At 35.4% G+C, this 26,440-nt stretch overlaps 1 protein-coding gene across 1 annotated transcript in view; it reads right to left on the bottom strand.

Moving 5' to 3' along the window:
• Nucleotides 1-26,440, bottom strand: part of LOC106457450 (dynein heavy chain 8, axonemal-like) — a 459,787-nt gene that overhangs the window by 372,989 nt on the left and 60,358 nt on the right. Inside the window, exons 9-14 of the mRNA XM_022383398.1 lie at nucleotides 22,980-23,056; nucleotides 22,584-22,677; nucleotides 18,321-18,440; nucleotides 17,829-17,964; nucleotides 7,618-8,514; nucleotides 3,531-3,718 (exon numbers count right to left, since the gene is read on the bottom strand). Of these exons, the coding sequence (XP_022239106.1) occupies nucleotides 3,531-3,718; nucleotides 7,618-8,514; nucleotides 17,829-17,964; nucleotides 18,321-18,440; nucleotides 22,584-22,677; nucleotides 22,980-23,056 (1,512 nt within the window). The remainder of the gene's footprint in view (nucleotides 1-3,530; nucleotides 3,719-7,617; nucleotides 8,515-17,828; nucleotides 17,965-18,320; nucleotides 18,441-22,583; nucleotides 22,678-22,979; nucleotides 23,057-26,440) is intronic.

The following is a 26,440-nucleotide window of genomic DNA, read 5'->3' as shown; positions in this document are numbered from 1 at the left end:
TCTACTGCCCCATGTCCACTGTCTTTGCCATTTGGTGCCTGCTATCTCATCTGCTAATAAGATAGCTCCAGTCTTTCTCCATAGTTCACAGGCAGCTTCTAAAAGAGCTAGGATTGGGTTATTTTTGCTAAACTAGAACCAGGGCTTACTAGTTTTAAATTAGCAAACCTGACTGCAAATATAGCCTATCTTCTCTGTTGTTTCATGGATCAAGATATCTTTCCATCTATATCTTTAGCACAGCTGGCTTGGTAGGTTTATGATACCTCTGCTATTTAGCTGACAGCCATTCAGGCCAATCCGAGCTACCATACTGTGTCTGTGGATGTTACACCATCTCTTGTGATTTTCTGTAATGGTGAGTCAACAAACTCACATACCCTGGTTATAGTAGAGCTACTGTTGAAGGTTTTTGCTTTGGTATCTTGGTCAAAGTTACACTTTCTTACCCTTTTGACAGCTATGGTTAGAGACATAATATCTCTAATGGCCAAATGGTGTTGTATGAATTTGCTATGGAGTCCCTCCACAAACTTAAATGACCAAGACAGCCCTTTGATGTACTGCCATCATGCTGGGATACACTTTACTGTGTAAACATCATAGGCTATTTACATACACAATCAAGTTTTCATGGGTACCACATTTGTGAGCCTTAAATTATACCCAATAGATGTTTTGATTTTCTGTTGGATCAAATTATTGACACAATAGCTTTCCAGCTACAGAGTTGATTAGACTCCAGATATTCCACAACATATAGTGCAGGAACATTATAACTAAGCAGCAAATACTGCATTGTTTATTCCTGAGTTCAGGAATTCTATGCAACTAACAGTAGAAACTCTTTAGGGATAAAAACTTTATATTCTTTGGCTAAACCCTTGCAAGATGGAGGCATAATATATTTCACTTTGCTAATTCTTGTCAGTTGTAGCAAGGGCAAACTATCAGAATATGCATCATTTCATACAAGTGATTTTGTAGCCAATCTCTGCACAGATATTGACTCCTCTCAGCTGGAATTCTTACATTTTGATAAAAGTTGAACCTCCATTCTTTCACACTAGAAAATTGGAATCACATAGCAACATTACTTCTATACAAGGCCATTTAAATACGAGGTCAGACTGGCATAAAGCATCAGTGATGTTCCTCTTACAGAGACGGATCCTAGCTTATAAAAAAAAAAACTCAAATGTGGGCTGTGCCAACAAATCATTTGCTTTTCATAATTATGGTTACACCTGCGGACAGAGAGTTTGCTGACTTAAAGTCTCTAATGTAGGCAGTTGTCACGAGAGAGTCAGCAACATCCTTGGCCAGTTATACAGACTCCCAAATTTCTCTAAACAAAGATATGGTTGACCTTGTCTTTTCGATGGCTTTCCACCTGCATCTTTTGAGCTAAGTTGTTTAGTTCAGGGCCAAACAATATAACCAGGCAGTATCTGATGGACCCAGGGTCATGATTCAAATATCTTGATGGGTGGATAGATCTAAAAGCTTTGGAATACCTGTTGCAGTGTGGGAAAGCACCCATAATTCAACAAAGGGCTTCTCCAAGTTGATTACTTACTCTGTCCTCACCCTCAGCTCTGTTTGGTTTTCCTCCTCTTTAGTAAGTCTTTTCCAGAATGCAGAGGCATCTCTTTGAAAATATTTCACAAGGAGAGAAAATATCACTAGAGGAATTGAAAACACAAATTAGCTATGACTTCCACAATTATTAGATCCTGGATAAAGCACCAAAACTTGTTCTATCAAGGTAATTTGTGGTAATTCAGGAATAAATTTAACACAAACTCACTTGATTTCTGCAAAAACAAGAGGTTTATTGATCTAACATGTGGAAAGATATATATATATCAATCGCTTATAGGTAAAAAAAAATGAAATACATAAAACACATGCTGAAATATGAATAAACTAAAATACTTTATATGAAATAAATACATAATATTAGTTGATCATAATAGTGGCATCAATTGTGTTGAGAAGAAAATGAAGAAACAAACTGTACTTAAATGGAAAGATAAATAATCAGAATTTATCACATTACCTCAATTAGAATTAAAATGTTCTTAATTATAACTTATAAAGGTTAAAAAATACTGGCTGTGAAATACATATACTTATAGAAAAATAAGATACATAGTATTGTTTTACAAAGACCAAACAACAATGCAGCATTAGGGAATACTGCAATAATTTATAGTGGGTAACTCTAGAAGATCAGAGAAGATAATTTATAATTATTCTCCAAAAGTCCTCTGTTAATCAAACACATTCATTAATTGTTCAAGATTTATAAAAAAGGGGTAATCACACGTTTTCTATACTAATAACCTTAAAAACTCACTAGTAAATAGTAAACTGTAGCTTTAGGTTTGATAAGTATGTAAAACTGAACATGAAGTCAGTAATATGAATAGGTTTACTCATATTCAAATGAATATATAAGGTTTTATTATGAACTTAATAAATGACCCCTTTATTTGCAATGTAAAACATTGGACATATGCAGAAGAATGTAAAATGCCTCTAAGACATAAATACTGTACCTTTGAACATGGCATTCTTGAATGATAAGGTATAAGTTTTGCTTTGGTTACACATAAACCTCATGTTGTATATGGTTAATAATGAACAAACAAATGAGGCATTAACTGAACATTCTTATTTAAACATAGCAGTTATATGTTTTTGAAGTTTCAACAAGGAAAAATTTGAAACAATTAATCAAATGTACCAATTGAAAGGCATCAATCATGAATTACAATTGAAATATGTATAATGGATAATCTATTTCATTCTGGCAATATAATTAATTCAAAGGTCTGCAAAGCAGACTCTCACAATTTCAAGACATTATTAGAGAAAAAGGATAAACGAGTCACACACTTATATAAATATATTTAATTAGCTCTACTCTTTACATGGCTAATTTTTAGTTTTAATTTAAATAGGTAGCTTGCTCTGAAGAAAAGTTAATAATAATAAATTTAAATGAGCAAATTAATGATTGCTTTTGCAACTAAATATAAACTGTGCATATCAACAGTTAAAGTTATACAACAACTCCTAATTGGATTTTTAGTTAATAGATATTTATTGTATTAATAATAGTAATCACAGCTGATCAACCAATTTAGCAAAAATATTAATTTCTTGAAAACAAATATCTCATTTTATCCATTATCTTTTTTATTTAATATTTTGGCAATCACGTATGTGGAACTAATTCAATGTAATAATTAAATAAAACCTGAATAGTTTTCTACAGTAATTTTGATATTATATAACTCTGATTGGTAATGGACATTAGCATCTGATATATCTATAAAGAAATTAAAAAGTTCAGAAAATACTCTTTGATTAAAAATATCTTATTTTAACCTTTATAAGAAAATATTCATGTTTGCTGTAACTTTCTAAAATAATCAAAACATTTTCATCTATGTTAATACACACAGTTTTTAACATTTGTATTCAAGGAAATTTCAAATTATTATAATTTAATTACTAACCTTAGCTTGACAATAAGCTGATTTCAGTTTTTTCTCAGCAAGACATAACAACATCACTGTGTCTGGTATATCTAAGTCCATCTTTAAAAGCTGCTGTGCTTCATGTATCGTTTGAAGGATCAGTGGATCAAAATTAACATAAAGGTCCCTTGTTTCAGGATGAGCAACCAAAACTGTTACTTGTAGGCCTATAAAACAAGCCAAGTTTATAGTGAAGTATTTGTGGAATACAAATACTAAGTATATACATGTTTAAAGGTTTTCGAGAAGTAATTTTTTAAACAAATATAACATATAGTATGGAGAAAAAAATCAGATCGAAAATTTTATAAAAAAAACGTGGACACTAAGGAACCACAATACCAAATAAGGAAGAATTCAGTTTTGAAGCCCATCACAGGAGTTAGCCCGGGTCACATTCCATGTCTTGACCTAGAGACGAGAAATTTCACAGCTATGGACTCCGGTACCAGAGAGATGTAGTATATATTGAGATATTAGATAAGGGACAGAAATAAGTTCTGTAATAAGTAATAACAAAGTGGTTTTGGTTACAGTCTGATGAAATAGTCTACTTGTTGCTGAAAGATCCCACTTGTACCAATTGAGTTAAAAGAACTACTTTTGAAAGTAGATCTGCTAAACTTTTTGAACAGATGGAAAAATACTAAAAATTGGGTATATAACTGTGTTTCTGACTCAAATCAGAAATTGCTCAAGGGAATTTTTCTGATTCCAGAAGATGGAAGATGGAAGTAATCCAGAATCTAAAAGAAGTCTGCCACACAAACTCCCTTTAACTATGCTAATTATGGTCTACACTAACAGAGTTAGTGTCATTTCAAGATAACCTCAAATGTCGATATAGATGAAATGCTCAACAGTGTATAAATAAAGAAGTGTTTGTTGCTAAGCCACAAGGAAGAACTAGCCAAAACTGGAGTAACCTTTCACAGTAACTTTCTGCCATCTAGGGTTCATCAAACTCAACATGTTTTTTCACTCAGGCATCAAGAAATAAATAATCACCTTCAGAATTCAGCTAAACTATGACTCTTTAGCTAAGCCTTTCATAAGCCATACAGTGTATGGGGAACATCATTTGATAGCTTGAAATGTAAGGATCAGCACTCCCTCTCAGTCAGTGATCTTATATTCAGTGACTTTCCAAGCTCTTTATGGTCAAGAGATAATCATAAAATGGTATTGCATACACTATACCTCATGATACCAAATGATAGCCCAGAAAGCATGTAACACTACCAAGTGACTCACAAAGTCTTGATGATCATACTTAATCCCAGCCATATTTATTTGGTGGTCTTTGTCAGTGGTTCTGAGGTCCATTGGAGCTGTGTCTCAGTTCTAGATCTAGCACTTCCTCATCTGGCTCATCTTAAACAGCCACATAAGTACACTCAACACTTTCGTCATCATCTTTAAAGTTAGAGTGGAATGAAAGATAAAAGAGAGGTTTCATCCTCATCTGACTTGACTACTTCCTCTTCTGACTAGTTTTGGTAATACAGTGACCCTCATCAGGGCTCATGATAGTAATTTTGTTATCAAAACTATTCAGCTGAAAATTATTTAATAAAGATTTTATCTTTCATTGTGCCAAGATATATTGTTTTTGTTTTTTATTCTTAATACAGTAGCACAACATGCATGAAAAGAAATTATAAAACAGTCAGTTGTTATAGTTCCTTGATTTGTGGGACCTCTTGAGATGCTCTGAACCAAGTTATCCAGTGCTTCTAAAATATATTAGCCACTAATTTTGTTGATGTTTGAACCAAAGAATAAGCCTCTACCCAAACGAATATACAAATAACCTCATGCTACCTCAGGAAGTGGACCAGCAACAACTAGGGTTATTCTCAGTTGAAAAAAATTAATAGTTCTTTGCTGAAGTTTAATCTCTTTAGGCTGGCTTTTTCTCTGGGTGACACACACTGTACAGTGCTAAAAACAGTTATGAATGTATTAACTTGAATCTGGCTAGAATAACTTCCATTCAACATTAGCACAAGTACATGTAATACCTCGGTACCCTCCAGTCTTTGTATTATGCAAGAACTGGAGAAACTAGGGCCTGAAAGCTCAAGGGACCACTGGCTGTAACAAAAGCTAAGAATCACAACTTCATAGATGACAACAACAGTAAAATACACTACCCTGCACATACAACTTATCGTAAAAGTGTTAAAGATTACATTGCTATGTCCATCAATAGGTGTTGGTTGCATCTTTGCAGCATGGAAAGGACATCCATATTAGATCTATTCTTCCTGGAACTCCCAAAGCATTAATTGTAGCCACAATTCACTATGGAATTTCATCATCACTATGCAGAAATGGTTTCAACTCCAACAGAGTCCAGGGTGGCATTTTACATTCTGGGCCTATGTAATCACTAAATTATACCCTTGCAATGCTGTTGTCCAGCATGCCATTATCCCTTTCAGATTTTAAAAATTCATTAACCATTTCAGCAATGCATGGTCCACTCAACTAGTAAACTTTCTACCATAAAAGTAGTGTTCTTAGTTTTTAATGAAGCCATATGTGTACAACTAGCATACACGATTACATGTTCTACACTGTCTCCCAATTGTGATAACATTGCTCAAATTCCACTGTACTGTCAACAGAATCTAACTAGAACCAATATTCTTATCTTGGACATGCAAATACTAGGACTTCAAGTAGAATATGCTTCAGGGAATGGAATGCTTACTTACATAACAACCTCAGAAAAGTTGTCCATAAACTGTGATACTATGGACCACTGTTATTTTAGCAGGATCCATGGATATTTTTTTCTACACCAACAATATGACTGAGAAATTCTATTTTCATGCACATGAAAATATATTTTTCCTGGTTTTAATTTTAAACTTTTCTTTTTGGAATATCATTTGTAGGTTTTCAGCCATATACTCAAACATTAAAACAAACAACAAGGCATCATTGACATTGATAAGGTACTTCTTCCCCATTGCATCTCCATTAGTCTCTCAAAAGCAGGTGCATTCATTTCATTTTGTCCCTGAACCCTTGGGGTCATTGGGGCACCACTGATAACTTTGCAACCAGCTCTCTCTATCTGTCTGTATCAACTCATTTCCATAGCCTGTATTCTTCTTTCTAGATGTGCTGTGAGGGTCCATGTTTCTCAAGCATACAGATATGTGGATATGACAAGGGAGTGCAACAGCCTAATTTTGGAACTAGGAGTGATGTTGTTGTCATTCCATATTGGTTTCAACCTTGCCAGCACTGTTGTTGCCTGTGCAATCCTAGAAACTATCTCTGGTTTGAAATCCTCACCTGTGACAAACTATCCCAGGTATTTGAAACTTTTTAGTGTTTCAAGTCTTCGTCTACATACATTGATCTCAATGCTGATGCCATTGGTGTTGCTGATCATCAGTTTAGCCTTCTCAGCACTGATATCCATGCCGTAAGTTGTAGATGTTTTATTGAGGCATTCCATCATGCTGGCTAGTTCTTGCACTTATCCTGCTAAGCCATCAATTTCATCTGCAAAGCAAAAGTTGGTGATTGGCCTGCCTCCACTACTGACAGGCATCAGTTATAATCCTTTCTAGAAACATATTAAAGAAGGTGGGTGAGAGTAAGCATCCTTGTCAAACTCTAACATTTGTTTGAAACCAGTCCCCCAGGCTGCCTTTTATGAGGACTGCACTCATGGCCTTGTTATAAAGGTTTTCAATGATTTCAACAAGATTGGCACTGATGTTGTATTTCCTCATGGTTGCACGTAAGGTTGCATGCCATACCCTATTAAAGGCCATCTTGAAGTCTATGAAGACAGAATAAAGATCTTGTTCATGTTGGAGTTGTTTCTCACAAAAGATCCCGAGATTGAAGATCTGTTCTTTTGTGCTTCAACCTACTCAAAACCCTGTCTGTTCTTCAGCACTGATCTTTTCCACTTAGGACTTGAGTCTATTTAATATGATCTTTAACATGACTTTACTTGGGTGACTGATGAGGCTGATTGTTCAGTAGTTTTGTCACAGCTATAGGTTGCTTTTCTTTGGAAGCATGATGACCATACACTGGGTCCAATGTGTGGGCCATTCTCCTGTCTGCCAGATTTTATTGCAAATTTTTGTATGGGTGGTGATCAAGGCTTTTCCCCTAGCCTGAACCAGTCCTGCTGATATGTTGTCAACTCCAGCTGACTTCACTTTTTTCAGTGATCTCACTGCATTTTCTAGTTGTTCCTGAAGTATTGGATAGAGTTCCTCTTCAGTTGTCTGAGGGCAGTGTAGTACCATTGGGTCTCCACTGGTCTTGTGGTTGTATAGTTTAGAGCAGTATTCTGTCCACTGATGGAGGATCTCTTGTTTTTCTATGATGCATTTTTCTGTTTTGTATTGGATGGTAGTGGTTCGCCCTTGTTTTATGGTTCTTAGGTATTTTACTAGTTGGTATGCTTTTTTACTGTTGTTATTATTCAAGTTTTCTTCAATTTCATTGCACTGTTCTTCTACCCAGTTCTCCTTTGCCTTCATCATGCCTTTTTTAATTTTGTTATTGACTTCTCTGTATTTTTGCATGCCTTCAGGATTGCCTTTTCTCTTTTTCAGTTCTCTTCTTTTCTCACATAGGTTCGAAATATCTGGTGTGACCCAGGGTTTTTTAGTCCGACAGTGCTTGCCAAGGATCTTGTTGGCTGTGTCAGTCACTGTTATGTTAAAGTTGGTGATCATCACATCTAGGTCTCTGTTTTCATCATCCAGGATGGTAAGAGGTGCAAATTTTCCACCAATCATTGCTTGAAAGACTTGTGCCACATCAGGGTCCTTCAATTTCTCAAGGTCAAACATGATTCTTGTGTACTTTGGTTTGCTGATTTTCTTCAGATGGAAAGGAAAAGTCATCATCAACAAGTCATGATCACTTCTGATGTTTGCTCCTGGAAAACCTCGTGTTCTGGCAATGTTGACTCCTGTTCAAAAGCACTTTTTTCACCATGATGTAGTCAATTTGGTTGTGATGTTGTCCGTCTAGACTGAGCCAAGTCCATCTTCTGGATGATTTTTGAGGACCAAAAGTATTAGCCAACATAAGGTTGTTAGGTGTTGCAAACTCCAGGAGCTTGAGTCCTCTTTCATTTGATTCAGTATTGCAGAACTGTCCACAGATGCCTTGCCAGTTTGTCTGTGCATCCTCACCAACTTTTGTATTCCAGTCTTCTTGTACAACGAGAATGTCTTTTTTGGGTGATTAATCTATTAGATCCTACATTGTCATTGTAGTCAGATGTTGGGGCATACACTTGTACTACTTTAATGTTGAATGGATGGTGATGAGCCTCCTGAAGACTGGGTGGTAACCCATAACAGTGTTTATGATGTTTTTGTGTACAAGGAATCCAATGCTATGTTCATGTTTGTCCTCTTTGCCACAGAAGTAAACCTTGTGTCCTTCCTTGCTTGAAGTTTCCCCAAAGTGTTTGCAACACATCTCACAGAGTCCAAGGAGGTTCCAACGGTACCTGTCCATCTCATGTGTAAGTTCTTTCAATTTCACTGTGGCTCTCAATGTCCTTACATTCCATGTACTGATGATGATGTTGTTTCTTCCATGGAACTTGGTGGTAGGAGCACCAGTAGCATACTTATCACCTCTGTCCTGGTGTGAGGTGGAAGGTGTGGTCATTGGTAACCCAGGCTGCAACCAATCCTGTATGGGTTGAATATTGGTTGTCATCATATGTTGTGTCTTAGGCAGTTTCAACTTGGTAGCACCCATCTCCTCTGCCAGTTGGTTAACCACAGCTGAAATCCACCATACAGTGTGACATGCCCTGGTCCTAAACATGTAGTCAATGAGCTCATACAGGAGCCCTTCTGCCTTGGCCATTGACTTTGTCGAGGAAGATGTCTGCCCAGTGATGTCATGTTACCATCGCACAATTCCACCCATGGTTGGGAGACTCATGGAAGGTGAGAGCATCTTATTCCATCCCGTATAGGTCAACCAGCCTGTCTGCTGCCCATTAGTCTCTCAAAAGTAGATGCACTACACATGCTTAACTGCATTACACAAAATTCACACAAGCCATCTTTCATGCTGAAAGCAGTCTGTGATCTGCTCTGATCATCTAGCTCAACTTGCTAGTATCCAGATGCCAGGTATAGCTTATTAAACCACTGGACCTCTACCAATATATATATATACCAGATATATTTTCTTGGTAGTGGAAAAGGTGTCAAGATATGTTACTATATTCACCTATCTAAGAATCATTGCAGAAGCTGTGTATACTTTCTTTCTTCATAACAGTTATTAATGAATATGATCAAGCCTTCACTAAAGGCTGTATGATCCCCCATTTTAACAACCCCTATACCTCAGCAATGGCTACATCTCTGATGTTGCAGGTAATTTACATGTGACAATTGTTTAATTGGACATGTGTCACTTGTATCTATATAATGTTGTGTAACTGTTGTTTGACCCAAATGGTCATCTGGTCCCATAAATACATCAGCATATTCAGCCAACAAGTTGCTACCATTATGTTGAGTGTAGATTGAAGAACAGGTTTTATAGGGCCACGATTCTTTACAGTAGGTGTCTGTGACTTGTTGGTGATAAATTTCAATAAATGGACAGCACACAATCCATTTGTTTTAAAATTATATATTCAAAACAGGTCAAACGTATGTACAAAATTTCAGTATACTATTGGTTATCCAGAGCTTTAAGTAATTGTCTTGTTTTTGTCAAAGTCCACACAGGCAGGTTTAATTACTTCAGAACACCCTTTGACAAAACAAATTATTCTCCTCTACTCTGTTGTTACAATACAATTAGTGATAAATTCATTTACATTACCCCATAGGTTACCACATTTGTATCCAAAGCTTTAAATAGTTCTCTTTTATGTCAGAAGTCCACACATGCTGGTTCAGTTACTTTAGAACACCATTTGACAAGACAAATTATTATTCTATGTCTCTGTTATTACAATAGAAGCTGTCAAACTCACTTTAGAGATTGCCCATTTCAATTAAACTGATACGCAGTCTAACTTCACTTTTAATTTCACTAAGTTTCTTGCTTGGATTCTGTATCTGAACATATTTATAACATGTGATAGAAAAATCCAGAAATATCTAGTCCTCTAGTAACAACGTTACACATAATGAAAATACTTTAGAAGCTTCGAGTAAGATTACATCAACAACATTACAAAAGCCTAGTACAACAATTAAACTAAATACACAAAGTACAACTCTTACAGAATTATATAACAAAACTTGTTATAACTATTACTTTTAAAATAACTAATTTTTAACACTCTTGTTATGAAAACTGAATAATCATTAAATATCAAATCCATAAAAACTAAATAATAAATCTTAAACTTAACAGTCTTGCATATCCAAAATTGTATAATTCTTAACTAGCTTTCTTAGAATTGTTGGTAAGTATGTACTAACTGTTGGACCAAGCATGACAAATAAAACTATAGTGGTACTGCTAACCTCAATTACGTTAACGTTTCTCACTGTGCCAATGAACACTCCAGTTATAGACAAGTTAGACATGGATTGTCTATAACTGTAGAACAACACTGGGACTTTAACACTCCTTGGTAGATAACTAATGCTACATGTTTTCTGGAGAAGAAAAAGCTTATTTCATATGTTCTATAACCACATTATATGGCACTTATGCACAAGACTTCATCCATATTAAATCAGGGAACACCATTTGTATATAGCCATGACTTCCTCTACAACATATATTGGGGCAGTCCACTGTTCTTTCTAGTCTGGCCAGCATTGAATAACTCTCCCATGGAATTGGTTTGCCAGTTTCCAAGAATGTTGATGCCAAAACAGGTTGATGATGACTACCTTCATACTGAGGGTGAGTGACTTGGGCTCAAACATAGAAATCTTCCAGAGTTTGTTAAATAACAAGAAGACCTAGAGAGAGAAGAGAGGGGATGAAACAGAAAGACTGAAAGAAGAACATGAGTGTGAAACACAAATTGAAAAAGAAAAAAGAAGAAAAGGAGAGAGAGAGAAGAGACTGGAAATAGATAGAATATGGGTACAAACTGAGATCACCAAGCACACCTAACAGAAAGATGGATGACCCAAGAATGACAATGGGGTCAGGACCGGCCACCCAAGCTGCCAAATTCTATAAACAGAAAGACGACATGGATACTTTCCTAAAGAGCTTTGAAATATTTGCCAAAAGACAGAACTGAGACACAGGTGACTACACAGTCTGTCTCAGTTCCCTTCTCACAGGAAATAGCTTACATGTGTTTGCAAACATGACATTAGGAAATGCCATGGTCTATGAAAAGTTCATCATCCAGATGAACCATTAGTCCCTTGCATATATTCAGAGGTGCAAAATTGACAGTGTGAGGATCATGAGGTGGGTATCTCCAGAACTACCACTTCTGCATTGAAGCCATCAAAGAGACTACAAATGTTCCTGCAGATTGTATGAGTAGATTTTGAGCATGAACTGAGAACAGTCTTTGTATACGGTAAAATAAAACTCCACGTATACATAGACAACAGACTGGCCAGCCTCCCTATCCTCAAAAAAATTTTAGTGATACTTTATAGCTATTATTTATGGATGTTAGATGAAATTTAAAGTGATTCTAGAATTTTTTCCAAAATTACAACTTCAAATGAGAGCTTTTGCTGTGTATGGGGAGTACTTAATGGTGGATAAGTTGTATTAAACACAGATCATAGTACATTTCAATTATTTTTCTTTTTTATTGCATTAATTTTAACTTGATTATTTCAACTACAGTAATATTCGTTGCACAGTTGGCTTCAACTGTCCAGCAGGAGAAGGAGTATAAAAGGGAAATCACGTTTGTAAATGACACATTCATAAAAAGTCCATCAGCCTCTGCAATTCTCACATTATGTTAATTTCCTATAATGTTAGGGGGGATCTGAGGAAGGAAATATTGACTGGCTAGCTTTTACTTCATACCAAATGCTGATCCAGAGACTGGGATGATTATTGCAGTTGAACATTACAGTTGAACACCCACTATGAACATCATGACAGCTTCCAGTGAAACAATAACCATTGCAAGCTATAAGACATCCAGCTAGCTCATCTGATGGCACCTACTCACATCTGAGCCAACAATGTGTACTTAAAAGATAACACAGTATGAATGTTAGGCAGCTAGATAAGACTGCAATTTCAAGACTGAATATTTCATTGTTAAGTCACCACCATTTTCAATTGGGACATTACAGCTCCACAATTCCACACTCACCAACCAAGCTGGGGATTGCCTAAAAGGTGCTTGAAGAGACACTCATGTTTGGACAGGTGCTATAAAGCCACCACAAGGATAATCTATCACCACCAGATCTCAAATACCTCATGTAGAATAAACATCTGGCACCACTTGTAAATCAGCCTATACAGAGTATAAATAAAAAAAAAAACTATCAGCACCTATTTAAAGACCATGGTGGACAGCCACCTGTCATTATAGCCATAGATGGTTCCAACACTACAGGTAGTAAGAGAGCTGGTTGGACATTCATCATTTTGTGGAGCAACAACATTTTGCATAAGGCTGGTGGAGCATTCATGGTTCCAACAAAAAGCACAAGGAAGAAACTGAATCCATAAAGCAAGCTCTCCTCTGGATTACTGAAAGCAATGAACATCAAGCTGTGACTGTAGGCAATACTGCACGAATTTCAGAGTGGTTGGTCTCCAGATAGATAGCAGAAAGCAAAGCAAATGTTGTTAGACCATCACATGGATGTATATGTCAGACAATGCAGAGATAAAGCCGAACAAGGAATTTAAAAAGACAATCTTGAAAGAGAAGACCCATTATCAAATCATACACAACTACTGAAAGGATATATTGACCTCCTCTTCAGGAGTTAGGTGAAAGCAGGAATCATGGAAGGTGTTCATTGAATGGGGCTGTTGGAGAACAAAGCACTGTAGGGTGTTGCTAATAAGAGCCAAAGATGGGAACTCAATAGGACAGTATACAACCAGAAATACACTGATACCATCAGCAAAGGAACTCTGTTATACTTCCTATGAGGCAGCTGGTCTTCACAAGAGTTAGAGGCTATTGGAGCAACCACTGGGATTGTCACCTAGTGCTTAACTGTACTTTATTACATATCTTGATAAAAATTAGTTTTTGCTGAACTATTTGTACCATCCTCCTGTCTGACTCTGTAGTTAAAGAATAATATGTTCCAGCAATTCATTTCATGTTAAGCTACTCTAAAGTAACATTGTCAGAACTGTTTAATGAGCTTTTATTGGTCACTAGAAATTTTTAGGGAAGATTATATAGTTAAAAAGTAATATGTGTCTCAGTAATTTATCTCAAATGTCCATTGGACCTAGCTAGTACTGGAGAGTTAACAGTTACTATAATTCATCATTTACTTTGTGCATTTTAACAAAATTTGGCACCCTTTCAGTAAACATTTAAAATATGCTGCACACAAATGAATTTCATGATAGGAATAAAGATACTTATTTTCATTTAAAGTTTTAATATTTCATCTGCATAATCTCTGAAACCTCCTAAATGGATTTCGGAAGCTTTTTTTGGGTAAAATTGTATATTTTAACTGTAGATATCCCTATATCAACAGCAAACGTTATTCTATGGTCTTTAGAAACATCATTAAGTATAATGAAAAGGATGGTTGAAAAAAACATGAAATAAATAGAGTAACACAGTTCTTTCCTATTCAGTATTGACTATGAAGTTATAAATTACTTATATTCACAGTTTAAACTTTTATTCTTTTACAAAACGTTTTCTGTTTTGTTTATATTTTGCCACATGGAGCAGTAATCCTCTGGACAATATTACAACAAATCACAGTGTGAGCATTATGCTGTTTTTGGCAAACAGCAATATGCAAATTTCTTACTTATATCTCAGTAAAGTAATAACCTTGGAGGGAAATTTACATTATGGCTTACAATATTTATAGTATAAGTAATTTGTGCCAAACTTGGAAGATTATAGGGTAGAATAAAAAAATATAAAATGGAGAATTGGGTGTATAGATGATTCATATGATAGACAGAGGTGAAGATATTAAATATTTCCTTTTCAAATTAAGAAATTAAAAACGTTTTGATGCTAAATTTATTGACATACCTTCATAACCTTGTGAGATCAGTGACAGACTGGCCTGCTGGGCAACTAGCAAAATCCCAGTGTACCCCCTAGAACTCGAGCAGAGGTGCCCCTCAAATTTATAGTTTTACCACTTAATAAAATTAAGCCTGTGTTCATAAATTAAAACCAGAGTCCATTATTTATCTCGAATGGCCAAACTAATGTAGAAAACTATAATAAACACTGAATACATTTAGAGCTGTAATATACATCCAATATTTATACCCCCCTCCTTGCCACAGGTAAATATAAAACACATTCACAGCCTCTTGAGGGAAGTGTTTTAAATGACTAAAGGCATTGCATTCTGTAAACCACTGGTCTATTTTTAAAATTTTGCTTATGCAATACACGGGAATTCCCAGTAACTTTCTATGCATGGACCTAGATACTTGTCCATGCATGACTAAACATGACTTGGTGCTGCATAGGTGTACATACAAGTTATAGCACCATATCTTTCTCCTGACTATTACATCATAGCTTTATGTTTTATATACAAATATAAAAAAAAATCATGAAATGACTTCATAGGTTGAGCAAGTCCTAGGCTTATTTTTTGAAACTGACAACAGTCTGTAGACTTCATACCTTAAAATAGTAAATAATGTCAAAAAAGAGGAGAAAAGCACAAATCTTCTAAAATGAGAAAGTTACAAGAGTCTGCAAAGGTCACTAGAAATACTGAATCAGCATTTGCTGTTAAAATTACACAGCTGAATAATAATAATAAACAATTCAAAAAATTAGATTTGTGAGTAAAAGACTATACTAAAGTTTAGTTTTGCTTACATAAATATCAATTGGATGTTAGAATTATTGCTGTTATCAGTATTATTGGAAAGTTTAAATTTCTATTTAGAGGTCAGAGAAATGAAGCTGCACATGAGATGGAAAAAGATTAAGTAAATCATGGTGTTTTCTTGGAAATGATAAAACTGAGTCAGTATGACATGCCACTCTCAAAGTACTTGAACAAAATAACTGCTAAAAAATGTCTAGAGCTACTGGAAGAGGTGTTTCAGTTAATTTCATCAGCAAACAACATTCAAGAATATTAAAAGCAGATAAAACTACAAATGATGGCATGTTCTCAGTACAGATTGATTCCACACAAGACATCAGCACAACTGATCAGTGTCCTGTGATAATCCGGTATGTGATTAGTGGGAAAGTAATTGAAAGGCTACGAAGCTCGTTTCCACCCATGGCCACAGTGGTAGTGGACACGGACTGTTTGATCTAGTAAAAAGCGTATTTGAAAATTGAAACATTGATATAAACAAGTGTGCTTCCAACAGCAGATGGAGCAGCAGCTTGCCATGGGCAGTACAGTGGCTTTCAGGCAAAGTTCTCTTCCACCTTGGATACGAAAGTCCACACGTGATACTATGCACATGCACTCAGTTTAGTTGTGATAGTCTCAATAAATGTATATGTTGTAGCAATACCATTACTTAATATGTTGCCAAATCCCAACATACCAGCATTTTGTCAACCACAATGACATTTTGATAACCATATACTACATATGTATATACATTGTTACTACTTGCTCATAAATGCTTAAATTTTAGTTATTTTTGTTGAAATATATAACAATAAATAAAAAATATACAGAAAAACCATGATTTCTAGTACTTATGATGTTACAAAATCCACTTGCATTCAGGAAATGAGAGATGTGGTCGTTAAACCCTCATGCTAAGCCTTCTTGATTCTATCAAACTGAGGCAAACAAATTAATTTTTCTAAATTTTAAATATGCATTTTGAAAAACAAAAAAATATCATGCACTAGAATAGGACATCATAAAACTACTATAATTTACTTAGCTTACTACCTAATGTATAAATAGGCTAAAAAATTAATTTATATTCAGAGCAACAATTTTAGTAAACACATTTCAACATTTCATAGGAAATTTTGGCTTTCCTCAAAATAAAATTGAAAAACAACCATCAGATTTACATAGTTCAGAACCTGCTCTTTGTACTAGTTATCAACATATAATTAAAACAAGTAGGCATGAATAAATAAGTGGTTTAAAAAGAAGGAACAGATGGGAGGGGATTCTTTGATAAGTTTGTTAAATATATCGATATATCAGCAAATCAAGAAGGTTGTTATTTTCCATTATAATTTTCCATTGTATGAAGTCTTGAATTCTTAATTGGTTAAGCATTGTTGATGTTGTATGGTTAAAGTAATAAAACGTAAAATGAACAAATTATAATGCAAACATGTCCTGTGACATACAAGAGAGCATATTCAGCAGTTTCATATTAATATTTCCTTTTGAATTAAAAGATTAAATCTTATACAATATTAGAATTTATCAACTACATTTTGATGCCAAATTTATTGTTATACATTTATAATACAGTAGTTTCATTAAATTTTGAATGCAACTCTGTAAATGGCCATGACATGTGTACCTTAATCACCATTGCATACAGGGTTAGTTGACCATGACCGTAAACTTACAGCTGACCCACTGGGAAACAACAGCTATATTAATTACTGGGTTAATTTTTTTATCCTGATTTATGTAGGTAGTTTGCTTTGATAAGAAGTTAATGATAACATCATCTTTTGTGTTCATGCTTCGAACCTATAGGTTGAAATAAATAAGTTAAAAATAATGCAAAGTATAATGATAGTCTTCAGCACAGAATTTATAAAGTACATTTAGTCTAAAACTCAAAATCATAAGTTTAAATAATTGTGTGGAAAATATTAATACCTGTAGCACATATTTTAAAAAATATGCATTGTTTACTGCTTATCCATGAAGTATAACTTATTATATTTTTGCTATACAGCCTCTGAAATAGTGGTAAATAAACATGCACTTTATAGCAGCCACACAGCACAATACTGAATAGAAAAGTCTGTATATAGCACAAACAAAATTTCACAACTGCGACAAAAGTTTGTACAATTTTAAATTATATTTACAAACATTAGTTATATATGAGACTACATTATCTGGTAATTGAGATTGTAATTATAAAGCCATCTATATCTACAATAGAAATAATAGTATGATATGATATATTGACACTTACTTGAAGCAATAGTCTCCACTTGTTTTCTCCATGCCATGTGATACAGAAGCTCAAAATGAACAAGAACCTGTGCTACTTGATTATATGTAAGCACAATTCCCAAGACATCCTTTGAATTTAAGGTAGGAAGGTATACCTGAAAAATTCAATAACAATGTAACACCATATCTTCAAGTTTACAGTGAAAACTTCTGAAAATATGATGTGTAGTACCAGCACAGCATGTTAAATAATAAGGTGAAAAGAATACAAGTAACCATTTTACAAAATGAATACAGATTTAATAAATTATCTTAAATCAAAGAATTAATTAGTTTTCATAGTTTAAAGGTTTATAACACTAAAACCAGATTCTGATATCTGTGGTGAGCACAGCACAGCCCCCACAGGTTGCTTTGTCCTTAACAACAAACAGTTTTTCATAATTGTGATAATATTTCCAAATATCAAGAATGTATCTTAAATCTTAAACACTTCTGAACATCCCCATACCTTAAGACATTCCATGGGTTCATTAATCTTTTTAAATAGATGCTTTACCCAGGCAATCCTTCCAGCAAATGGAGACATGTTCCTAGGATAAGGTGGATTATCTTTCTGTTGATTATAAAGCTGAAATAATGAGTTTATACTTTTTTATTACCTTCTTATGATTTTTTTTATATAAGTACATTCACATATGTTTAAAATTATAAGAATAATTAAAAACTTTATGAAGTAAGTTGAACTTTTCTGAAGGACATTGAACTTTTTCAGAAGTAACATCTTTTTAAACTGAAAATGTATTTGCAATAGATACTTACCTCTTCTCACCAAAGTTTCTTGATTTATACTGACCTCTATTGGCTCAAATGTTTCCTTGCCACTAGCCTTGATACTCCCACTTATCTCTGAATACTAACATGCAAATGATTATGCAGCAACTTTCCACTAATAGGAGTGCAACACTACCCCTATTGTATCTAGCACCCTCTCTAATCTTGAAGCTGCTAGCCTCATCTAGATTGGTCAAATCACACCAAACTACACCAGAAGTGGGGAAGATGGGTGTGAAATGTGAGAAGAGGTAAGTATCTATCAGAAATACATTTTCAGTTTAAGAAAATGTTAACTTCCGATATGATATCCTACCTCCTCTCACAAAAAGCTAGAATCCCACATTGAACAGGTGGAGGGCCGGTGAAAAGATGATACCTCTAGAGGAAGTAACTAAAGGAAAACCATGGGGTGTGAGACAAAACTAAAAATACCACACCTATGGGAGACTGCACCACTTCTAAGCCAGGTATACTATTTGCTTATTAGTATTGTGTCACTATAAGGCAGGAAGCAGAAGGAACCCAAGAAAAGTTAACAAAATAATGGACCCTCCCCCTCACCAGTGTAGAGTGGCTGTGGTGGGACAAAATGTAAAGGGAAGTTCGACCTCAACCAACACTTGTGGCATCTGGAATTGCACATCAGTTCTGCAGTAGGAAGAGGATCCTCTACCTTTCACCTCAAGATAGGGAACCAGCAGGGAAGAGGAACTTCCATACCAAAAACACACCATTGCAGGTGCACACCTCTAACACTAAATCCACCAGGAACTGACATCTGGTGGACGATAGGAAGTTGGAGGGCACAGGTGGGTATACATTGCCAGTTCAAAACATGGCAGCATTGGAAATTTATCATCCAGTCCATGGTAGGAGGAGGATAACATTCAAAAAGCCAAGGCCAAAATGTTTCTATGTGCATAACCATAGGATGGAAGGGTGATAACCCTTTAGGACAGACCAAAAGTGTTATGTATACCATGTACATTGGTAAACTGCCATTGAGGAAGGATGAACAGGATGAGAAATGAAGGATGCTGTATGCAAAAATCTGGCCCTTCAGGTGAACGATCGGACAAAGCCACATGTGAAGACAGAGCGCAGGTATGTACAGATGACACGTGCCGGAGAGTGGCTGACAGAGGAGTGTTGGGGATAAAGGAAGAGAAAGAGGATGCAACACCAAAAACTGACACAGCAGTGGAAACCATGTGTGAGCCAGCCAATACGTAGCTATCAGCAGAACACTACATGAAGTGGGCCGAAGTATGGCAAGGACATGTGGGAGGAGACGAATAAGAAGATATGCATATAGGTACCAACCCAAATGAGAGCATTGACTACTCCTATCAGAGGATGAGGAACAGGAGACTACAATTGGAGAAGTGGTGTATTGAGAAGAGTGGCAAAAGCATCCAAATCTAGGACACCCCACACAGTATACAAAACACGACAAAAAGGAGGATCTGAAGACCACTCCACAGGGAGAATCTTGTCGAGATAGGATAACCGATCCGCAACCAGATTCAGAGCACCTGGATTATGACACGCCAACAAAGCAATGTGATGTGGGCCCAACATAGAAGATCTAATGTTTGAAAACAGGTCTGTCAATCTGAGTGCCCCTTGCCTGGTGATGCATGAGACTACCATAGAAATGTCAGAGTGGACCAACACCAACCAACTCCAAACAACACGCAGAAAGTGAAGGAATGTCCAATGAACAGCAAGAAGTTCCAAGTGACTGACATGGAGAGTGGACTCAGAAAGAGAACATAGCCCCATAAGCCACCTGAGTGTTGAGACATATCCCCAACCAGAAAGAGAAGCATCTGTAAAAGGTAACATTCTGGATGATAAGGAGGAAAAGAAGAGGAACACACAAGGTAGTATTGTTCCAATACAACTGCCAGTAGAAGTCGGTCTGTTAGGGATGGTAAGGGTAAGAGGGGCATCTATGGGATCCCAAACAAGGTTCCATTGGTCTATCAAAACCCACTGATGCATGAGGGTGCAACCAAAAGGAATTAGGATCTCGAGAGAAGTTCATGTCCTCAAAAGAGAGAGAACCTCTCACACAGTAGGAGAAGAAGAGGAAGATAAGTTGCATACGAGACATTCCATAGCTCGCAACTGAAGTGGAGCAGGTAGGGCCTGATGGAAGAGGGAGTTGAAAAACACCCAGAGATGAACCAAAAAATTGTGTGGGTGTGAGAAAGGACAAGCACACTTTGCATATTGACAAGCCCTCTCACCATGTCAGCATCCTGGAGAAGAAACTGAAGATGTAGGATTGAGTTGTCTTGTGAGGAGGCAAGAAACAGCCAGATGTCCATATAACAGTGGACACAAAGGCCCGTAGAATGAATCAGACGGGTAAAAAACGGGATCCCAAGAGGAGAAAGGAAGGAAGTGGGATTGTGAGACAATGGAGGAAATAAATGAATGTAGAGGTTTGGTTTGTTTTGAATTTCGTGCAAAGTTACATGAGGGCTAGCTGCACTAGCCATTCCTAATTTAGAAGTGAAAGACTAGATGGAAGGCAGCTAGTCATCACCATCCACTGCCAATTCTTGGGCTACTCTTTTACCAAGGAATAGTGGGATTGACCATCACATTATAATACTCCCATGGCTGAAAGAGGTGAGCATGTTTGGTGGGGTAGGGATTCAAACCCACAACCCTCAGATTGCGATTCAAGCACCCTAACCACCTGGCCATGCCAGGCCTGGAAGTTAAAGAACCAGACTTACTGAAACGACTTTCAGAACCCATGGATCAACCACCAAGTACCTCCAAACATGAGAAAATTGGAGGAGTCTGGCCACCACCAGCCTTGACCCGAGAAGGTTGGTCTGAGTAACACAAATATGGGAAAAGGTAATCGATTTATGGGGGTCTGATCCCCACTAGGAGAAGCAGCACCAAACACTTGGAGTCCAAATAAGGGGTATTGGAATAATGATAATCAAAAGCATGATCATTCACAGTAAGCAGAGGTCGAGGCAAACTATCCTCTGAATGCAAATGCTCCACAAAATGACTCACATGAAACCAAATATCCGGGAAAGGAGGAAACACTAAATAATGACCCAATAGCTATTCTCTGAAAAGGGCAGGGGTGGAACATAGGAAAATTGGAGATAAGAACAGAACATAACATACCTGAATACTCAAATCCACCAAAGGGGAAAGAGGTCTGAGGAAGTCCCCTGAAACAACATGTGACTGAGAGGAATATTCAGGAGGGGTAAAAAGGCTGTCCAGATCCAAAACTTCCCAATAACTGAAAACCGTGATAGGACAATCATCATTGTGTTCCAATTGTAGCATGAAATTGATCAACTCCCAATGGACCAGAGCTGTCACTTCATGGGCTGAGAATTGTGGTTCTGACCTATGGTCAGTAATTCAGCTGCAGCAATAACAGCAGTTGTAGTCATGACTACCTGAAACTGTGAATGGTAACTCACGAAATTGAAAGATGAGAGAAGATAAATAAAATAATTCATAACTCTCCACCAAAGAGTACGAAAACAGTAAATAAAACAATGTAACTAAAGTACAAAAATTAAGAAAGTAAAAAGTTGTGGATAATTGACAAACCACAAGCGAAAACACATCTATTCATTAAGACTGCCAATTGAGAAGTGGCTAACAGCTGCAAGATCAGAGAGGGCACTAGTTATAATAGGAGTAGTGTTGCACTCCTATTGGTGGAGGGTTGCTGCATAAGCATTTGTGTGTTAGTTTGCAGAGATAAGTGGAGTATCAAGGCTAGTGGTGAGCAAAAATGTGTATCAATAGAGGGCAATATAAGTCAAGAATACCTTTTGTAAGCATAGGTAAGATATTGTATCGCAATACATATAAATTATCTACATAAATTCATTATAATAGGATAGCTCCTAGGACATATTTTTGTCAAAATAATTACCTGAGAAACATGTTTCAGTTCTTCTCCATAATGTTCTAAGATAGCAATATACTTGGATTCTATATCCAGACCAGGAATGCATAACTTCTCAAATCTATTATATGAACAGCGTAATATAACTTCATGTAAGGTTACATAATGTTATCTGAGTCTTAGAAGAATGTTAATATTTTGTAAAAGTAAAATATAATAATGAATAAACTGTAAAAGCATATTTTATAAAAATTAATGCAAAACCAATGCATATTAATTTTCATCAACAGATTAACATATTTTACATGGAAGTTACTTAAAATTTAACCAATAACTACAAAAACAAAATCTCCAGCCTAGCATCAAATAATGAATTAAATTTGAGCAAATTTAAAAATACTTTTGAAAGTCAAATTTTCACACCTTTGAAGAAGCTGAAGAGCTTTAATTGTGGAGGTTATATCTTGAAAGTTTCTATTCAAGAACTGCTGTAGTTGACCCTGGATGAAAGACAATGTTTCAAATATCAGTGATGTAATATCAAAAATAAACTATTATACTTGTTACATGGTTGTTAACTTAGCCTTTGCATTAAATATTGTTACAAAGAAATGCATCACTGTATTGATAAATAACATATATTATTTAAATACAGAAATATATAAATTACAAATTTATTCAAAATGAAGCATCATAAAAAAAATCTCAGTATGTTTTATTATACAATTAATAATTCAAAGAAAAAGGGAGTGAAAAATATATGTGTCTGTTGGTTAAGGCAGAAATTGAAAGGCATCTATGCACTTATAATAAACTATATGAAAATCTTCATAGTCCATAAATTTGAAAAATTATTAGGAATCCTTTAATTTATTAGCATTTCTTATTTCCATCACAATTACTTATTTTTTTAATAATAAAACTAAATAACATTAACAAAAAAGTGTAAAAATTCAATAACTGTTAATAATGTAATGATTAACATGAGGTATTCTCAGTTAATACTAATCATTGACATTTAAGTTAAAAAATTCACAACAGCAGGAGGTATGATGTAAGTTTTGCAGAATACACAAGTCAAAGAGGCTAGGGAAGAAACAAGAATAAAACCAGACACAGTTGTTATAAGAACAATCTTTGTTCATTATCAAATACAAAAATCGTCACAATATTTGATGATATAGATTTCATTGTGGGCACAGCTCTAGATAATGTTTAGACTAGTCAGCCTCTAATTTTTCACAAGACAAAAAAAGCAAGTCTGATTGGTTAAACTACATTAAGATAACAACTTGAACATTCACAATTTTTAACTCTACATGTTTCAGGTCAATTTTAAAGTTAAATTAAAGGAAGAAAAGTATTCTTGCTTGTTCCTTATTTCAAGACAATCCCCTTTGATTAAGCTACACAACAGTATAACTGTTAGCTTCAAAATAGATGACTGCCTAAGGCAAACAGATGCAGACACCCACACACACACACACACTTGGTGAGTTAAAGAAGTCTAGTGGCCAGATTAAGACACATTAAAGCTAATTATATCCTGTTCACAAGGAAGCTAATTAAACATATCAAAATATTTTAAACATTTACCTGAATACATATTAACTATGGTATATTAATATACTAGTTCTGGAAGGGTTGAGAGACCAGTAATTTCTACTTACTATATTAATCCTCCCCCTCACTTAGAGAACATAATGGTCTAAAAACTAATTATACATTTTATAAGTAATTTTGAAGTTCTAACTACTTCAAATACAAGTTCACATAATCCTGCCCTCAGAATCAAATGCCACTGATGACATCACAACAGTCACATGCTGCACAGTATTTAACATGTACATCTTTGTTAATACTAAAAAAAGGAGACTCCAGCATATCACAAACAAAATACACCACAAATTAAACTAACCATATTACTGCACAACTAAAGGTATATATCAACTACAAATGATTACATGAAAAAGAACTGAAAATAAAACCAAAAGAAAAATATAATAAAATATAGTAAATAGAATAAGGATTATAATATCCTTCAGTGGCTGTTCAGATTATACCTAGAGACATAGTTGCTGAGTCAAATTGGTCAACAAAGCTTAAGTGATCCCAGAACTTCAAATTCTTCATCAGGACACAGGATGTCAAGAAACTGTTTAGCATAAAGTGACCAAGTGAAATTAGGTAGGCTTTTGATTAAGGAATTTTTGAATATTTTTCTTTTGATGTAGTTATCCATTTTTGTATAAAATTCTTGTTGATTCCCAATTGATTTGTTGGCTAAATCTCTCATATGAAGAAAAATGCCATTGTTGGTGTTTCCATATTTACTGTATTTTTTGTATTCAGAAACTCCAATGTCAACACTTCTGGTTTCACCTACATTACCTTGATGACAGGATTGGCATGATATAATATAAATGTTTTACATTTTATGTTTAAGTGTTCTTCTATTCAAAGTGAGATTATTTTTAATAGTGTTAAGATATTTGTCAAGATATTTGGTGGTGCAGGTTATAATTGTACTGACCTTTTTCATTTGGATATGTTAATTTCCTATTTATAATAAGTATAATATGGTATAGTGTGAATTATAAGTGCACTGACCCATTTTTATTTAGAAATGTTTTGGTAATTTATGATATGAATAACGAAAGCTTAAGAAACCCCCATTTCTTGCCCTCCTCCAAAATTCTTGGAAATTCAAGTACATATGCCAATAGGCTACAGCTTCATGTTTGCATAATGAACATAACTTATCACGTGTTTGCTACAGTTGAACTGCATAAATACAAGGTTTCTTCAAACCTAATGACAGTAGAGTATAAGCTAAACTTAAAGGTTTGACAGGATGGTGATGAAAGCTTCATCTAAGTCCAGCGAGTGTCCATGCAGGTAAATGGGCACACACTGGTTTTTGTTGAGTGTCTTTAGTAAAGATACCTTATTGTGTTTGTTGTTTTTTGTCCACTTAATAATTTTCAATATTATTCTGTAATTCCCTATCTTGATCGAATCTCCTGTTTTTCAGACCTATTGGGTAAAGTTTAATCCTATATTCAGTTCACCTGAGTACACTACAGGGTATACTAGTATAGAAAAATTTTGGTGCCATGATCAGGATTATTAGGTAGTTTGCTACTAGCTGCAGTAGTGTATATTGCCTTTTATTTGAACTCTTAGGTTATTAAGTTTTAAAAGATTTCTAATTTATAAATGGCATTTTTAAGCAACTAGAAGGATGTATGACCTAGAGGGAGAGTTAGTTACTGGAGAGAGACAGTCATCTGAAAGAGTTATTGGATATAGGAGAAATCCTCTCCTCAAAGTTGGACTTTTGTTATTGCCACGATGGTCCAGGACTTTGATCTTGTTGTTACCTTCAACTCAAGCAAGAGAGCTGCCAACATTTAGAAAGAAAAGGAGAGAAAAAAGAGACTGGAAATAGAGAGAATATGAGCACAAACTGAGATCACCAGGCTCACTCAACAGAAAGATGGAGGACTCAAGAATAACAATGGGGTCAGGGCTAGCCAACCCAAGCTACCCAAATTTGATGAAATAAAAGATGACATGGAGGTTTTCCTGCAGAGATGTGAAAGATTTGCCCAAAGTCAGAACTGGGACAAATGCAACTGGGCAGTCTTTTTCAGCCCATTCTCACAGGAAAAGGCCTACAATTGTATTGCGAGCATGATGTCAGGAGATGCCATGGACTATGACAAGTTAAATGCTGAAGCAATATGAACTTACTGGGAAAGGCTTTTGCTAGAAATTCAGAGAAATCAAACACGACACTGGAGAAACTGTATTTCAGTTTGTGACAGAAGATAGACTGATATGGCCAAGTGCAAAGATAGTTTTGAAGGACTGTCAGGCCT

This window comes from Limulus polyphemus, unplaced genomic scaffold, assembly GCF_000517525.1.
Source record: "Limulus polyphemus unplaced genomic scaffold, Limulus_polyphemus-2.1.2 Scaffold333, whole genome shotgun sequence".
Classification (NCBI taxonomy): domain Eukaryota; kingdom Metazoa; phylum Arthropoda; class Merostomata; order Xiphosura; family Limulidae; genus Limulus; species Limulus polyphemus.
The sequence above is the reverse complement of the archived record's forward strand: the minus strand, read 5'-3'. Positions and strand labels throughout refer to the sequence as shown.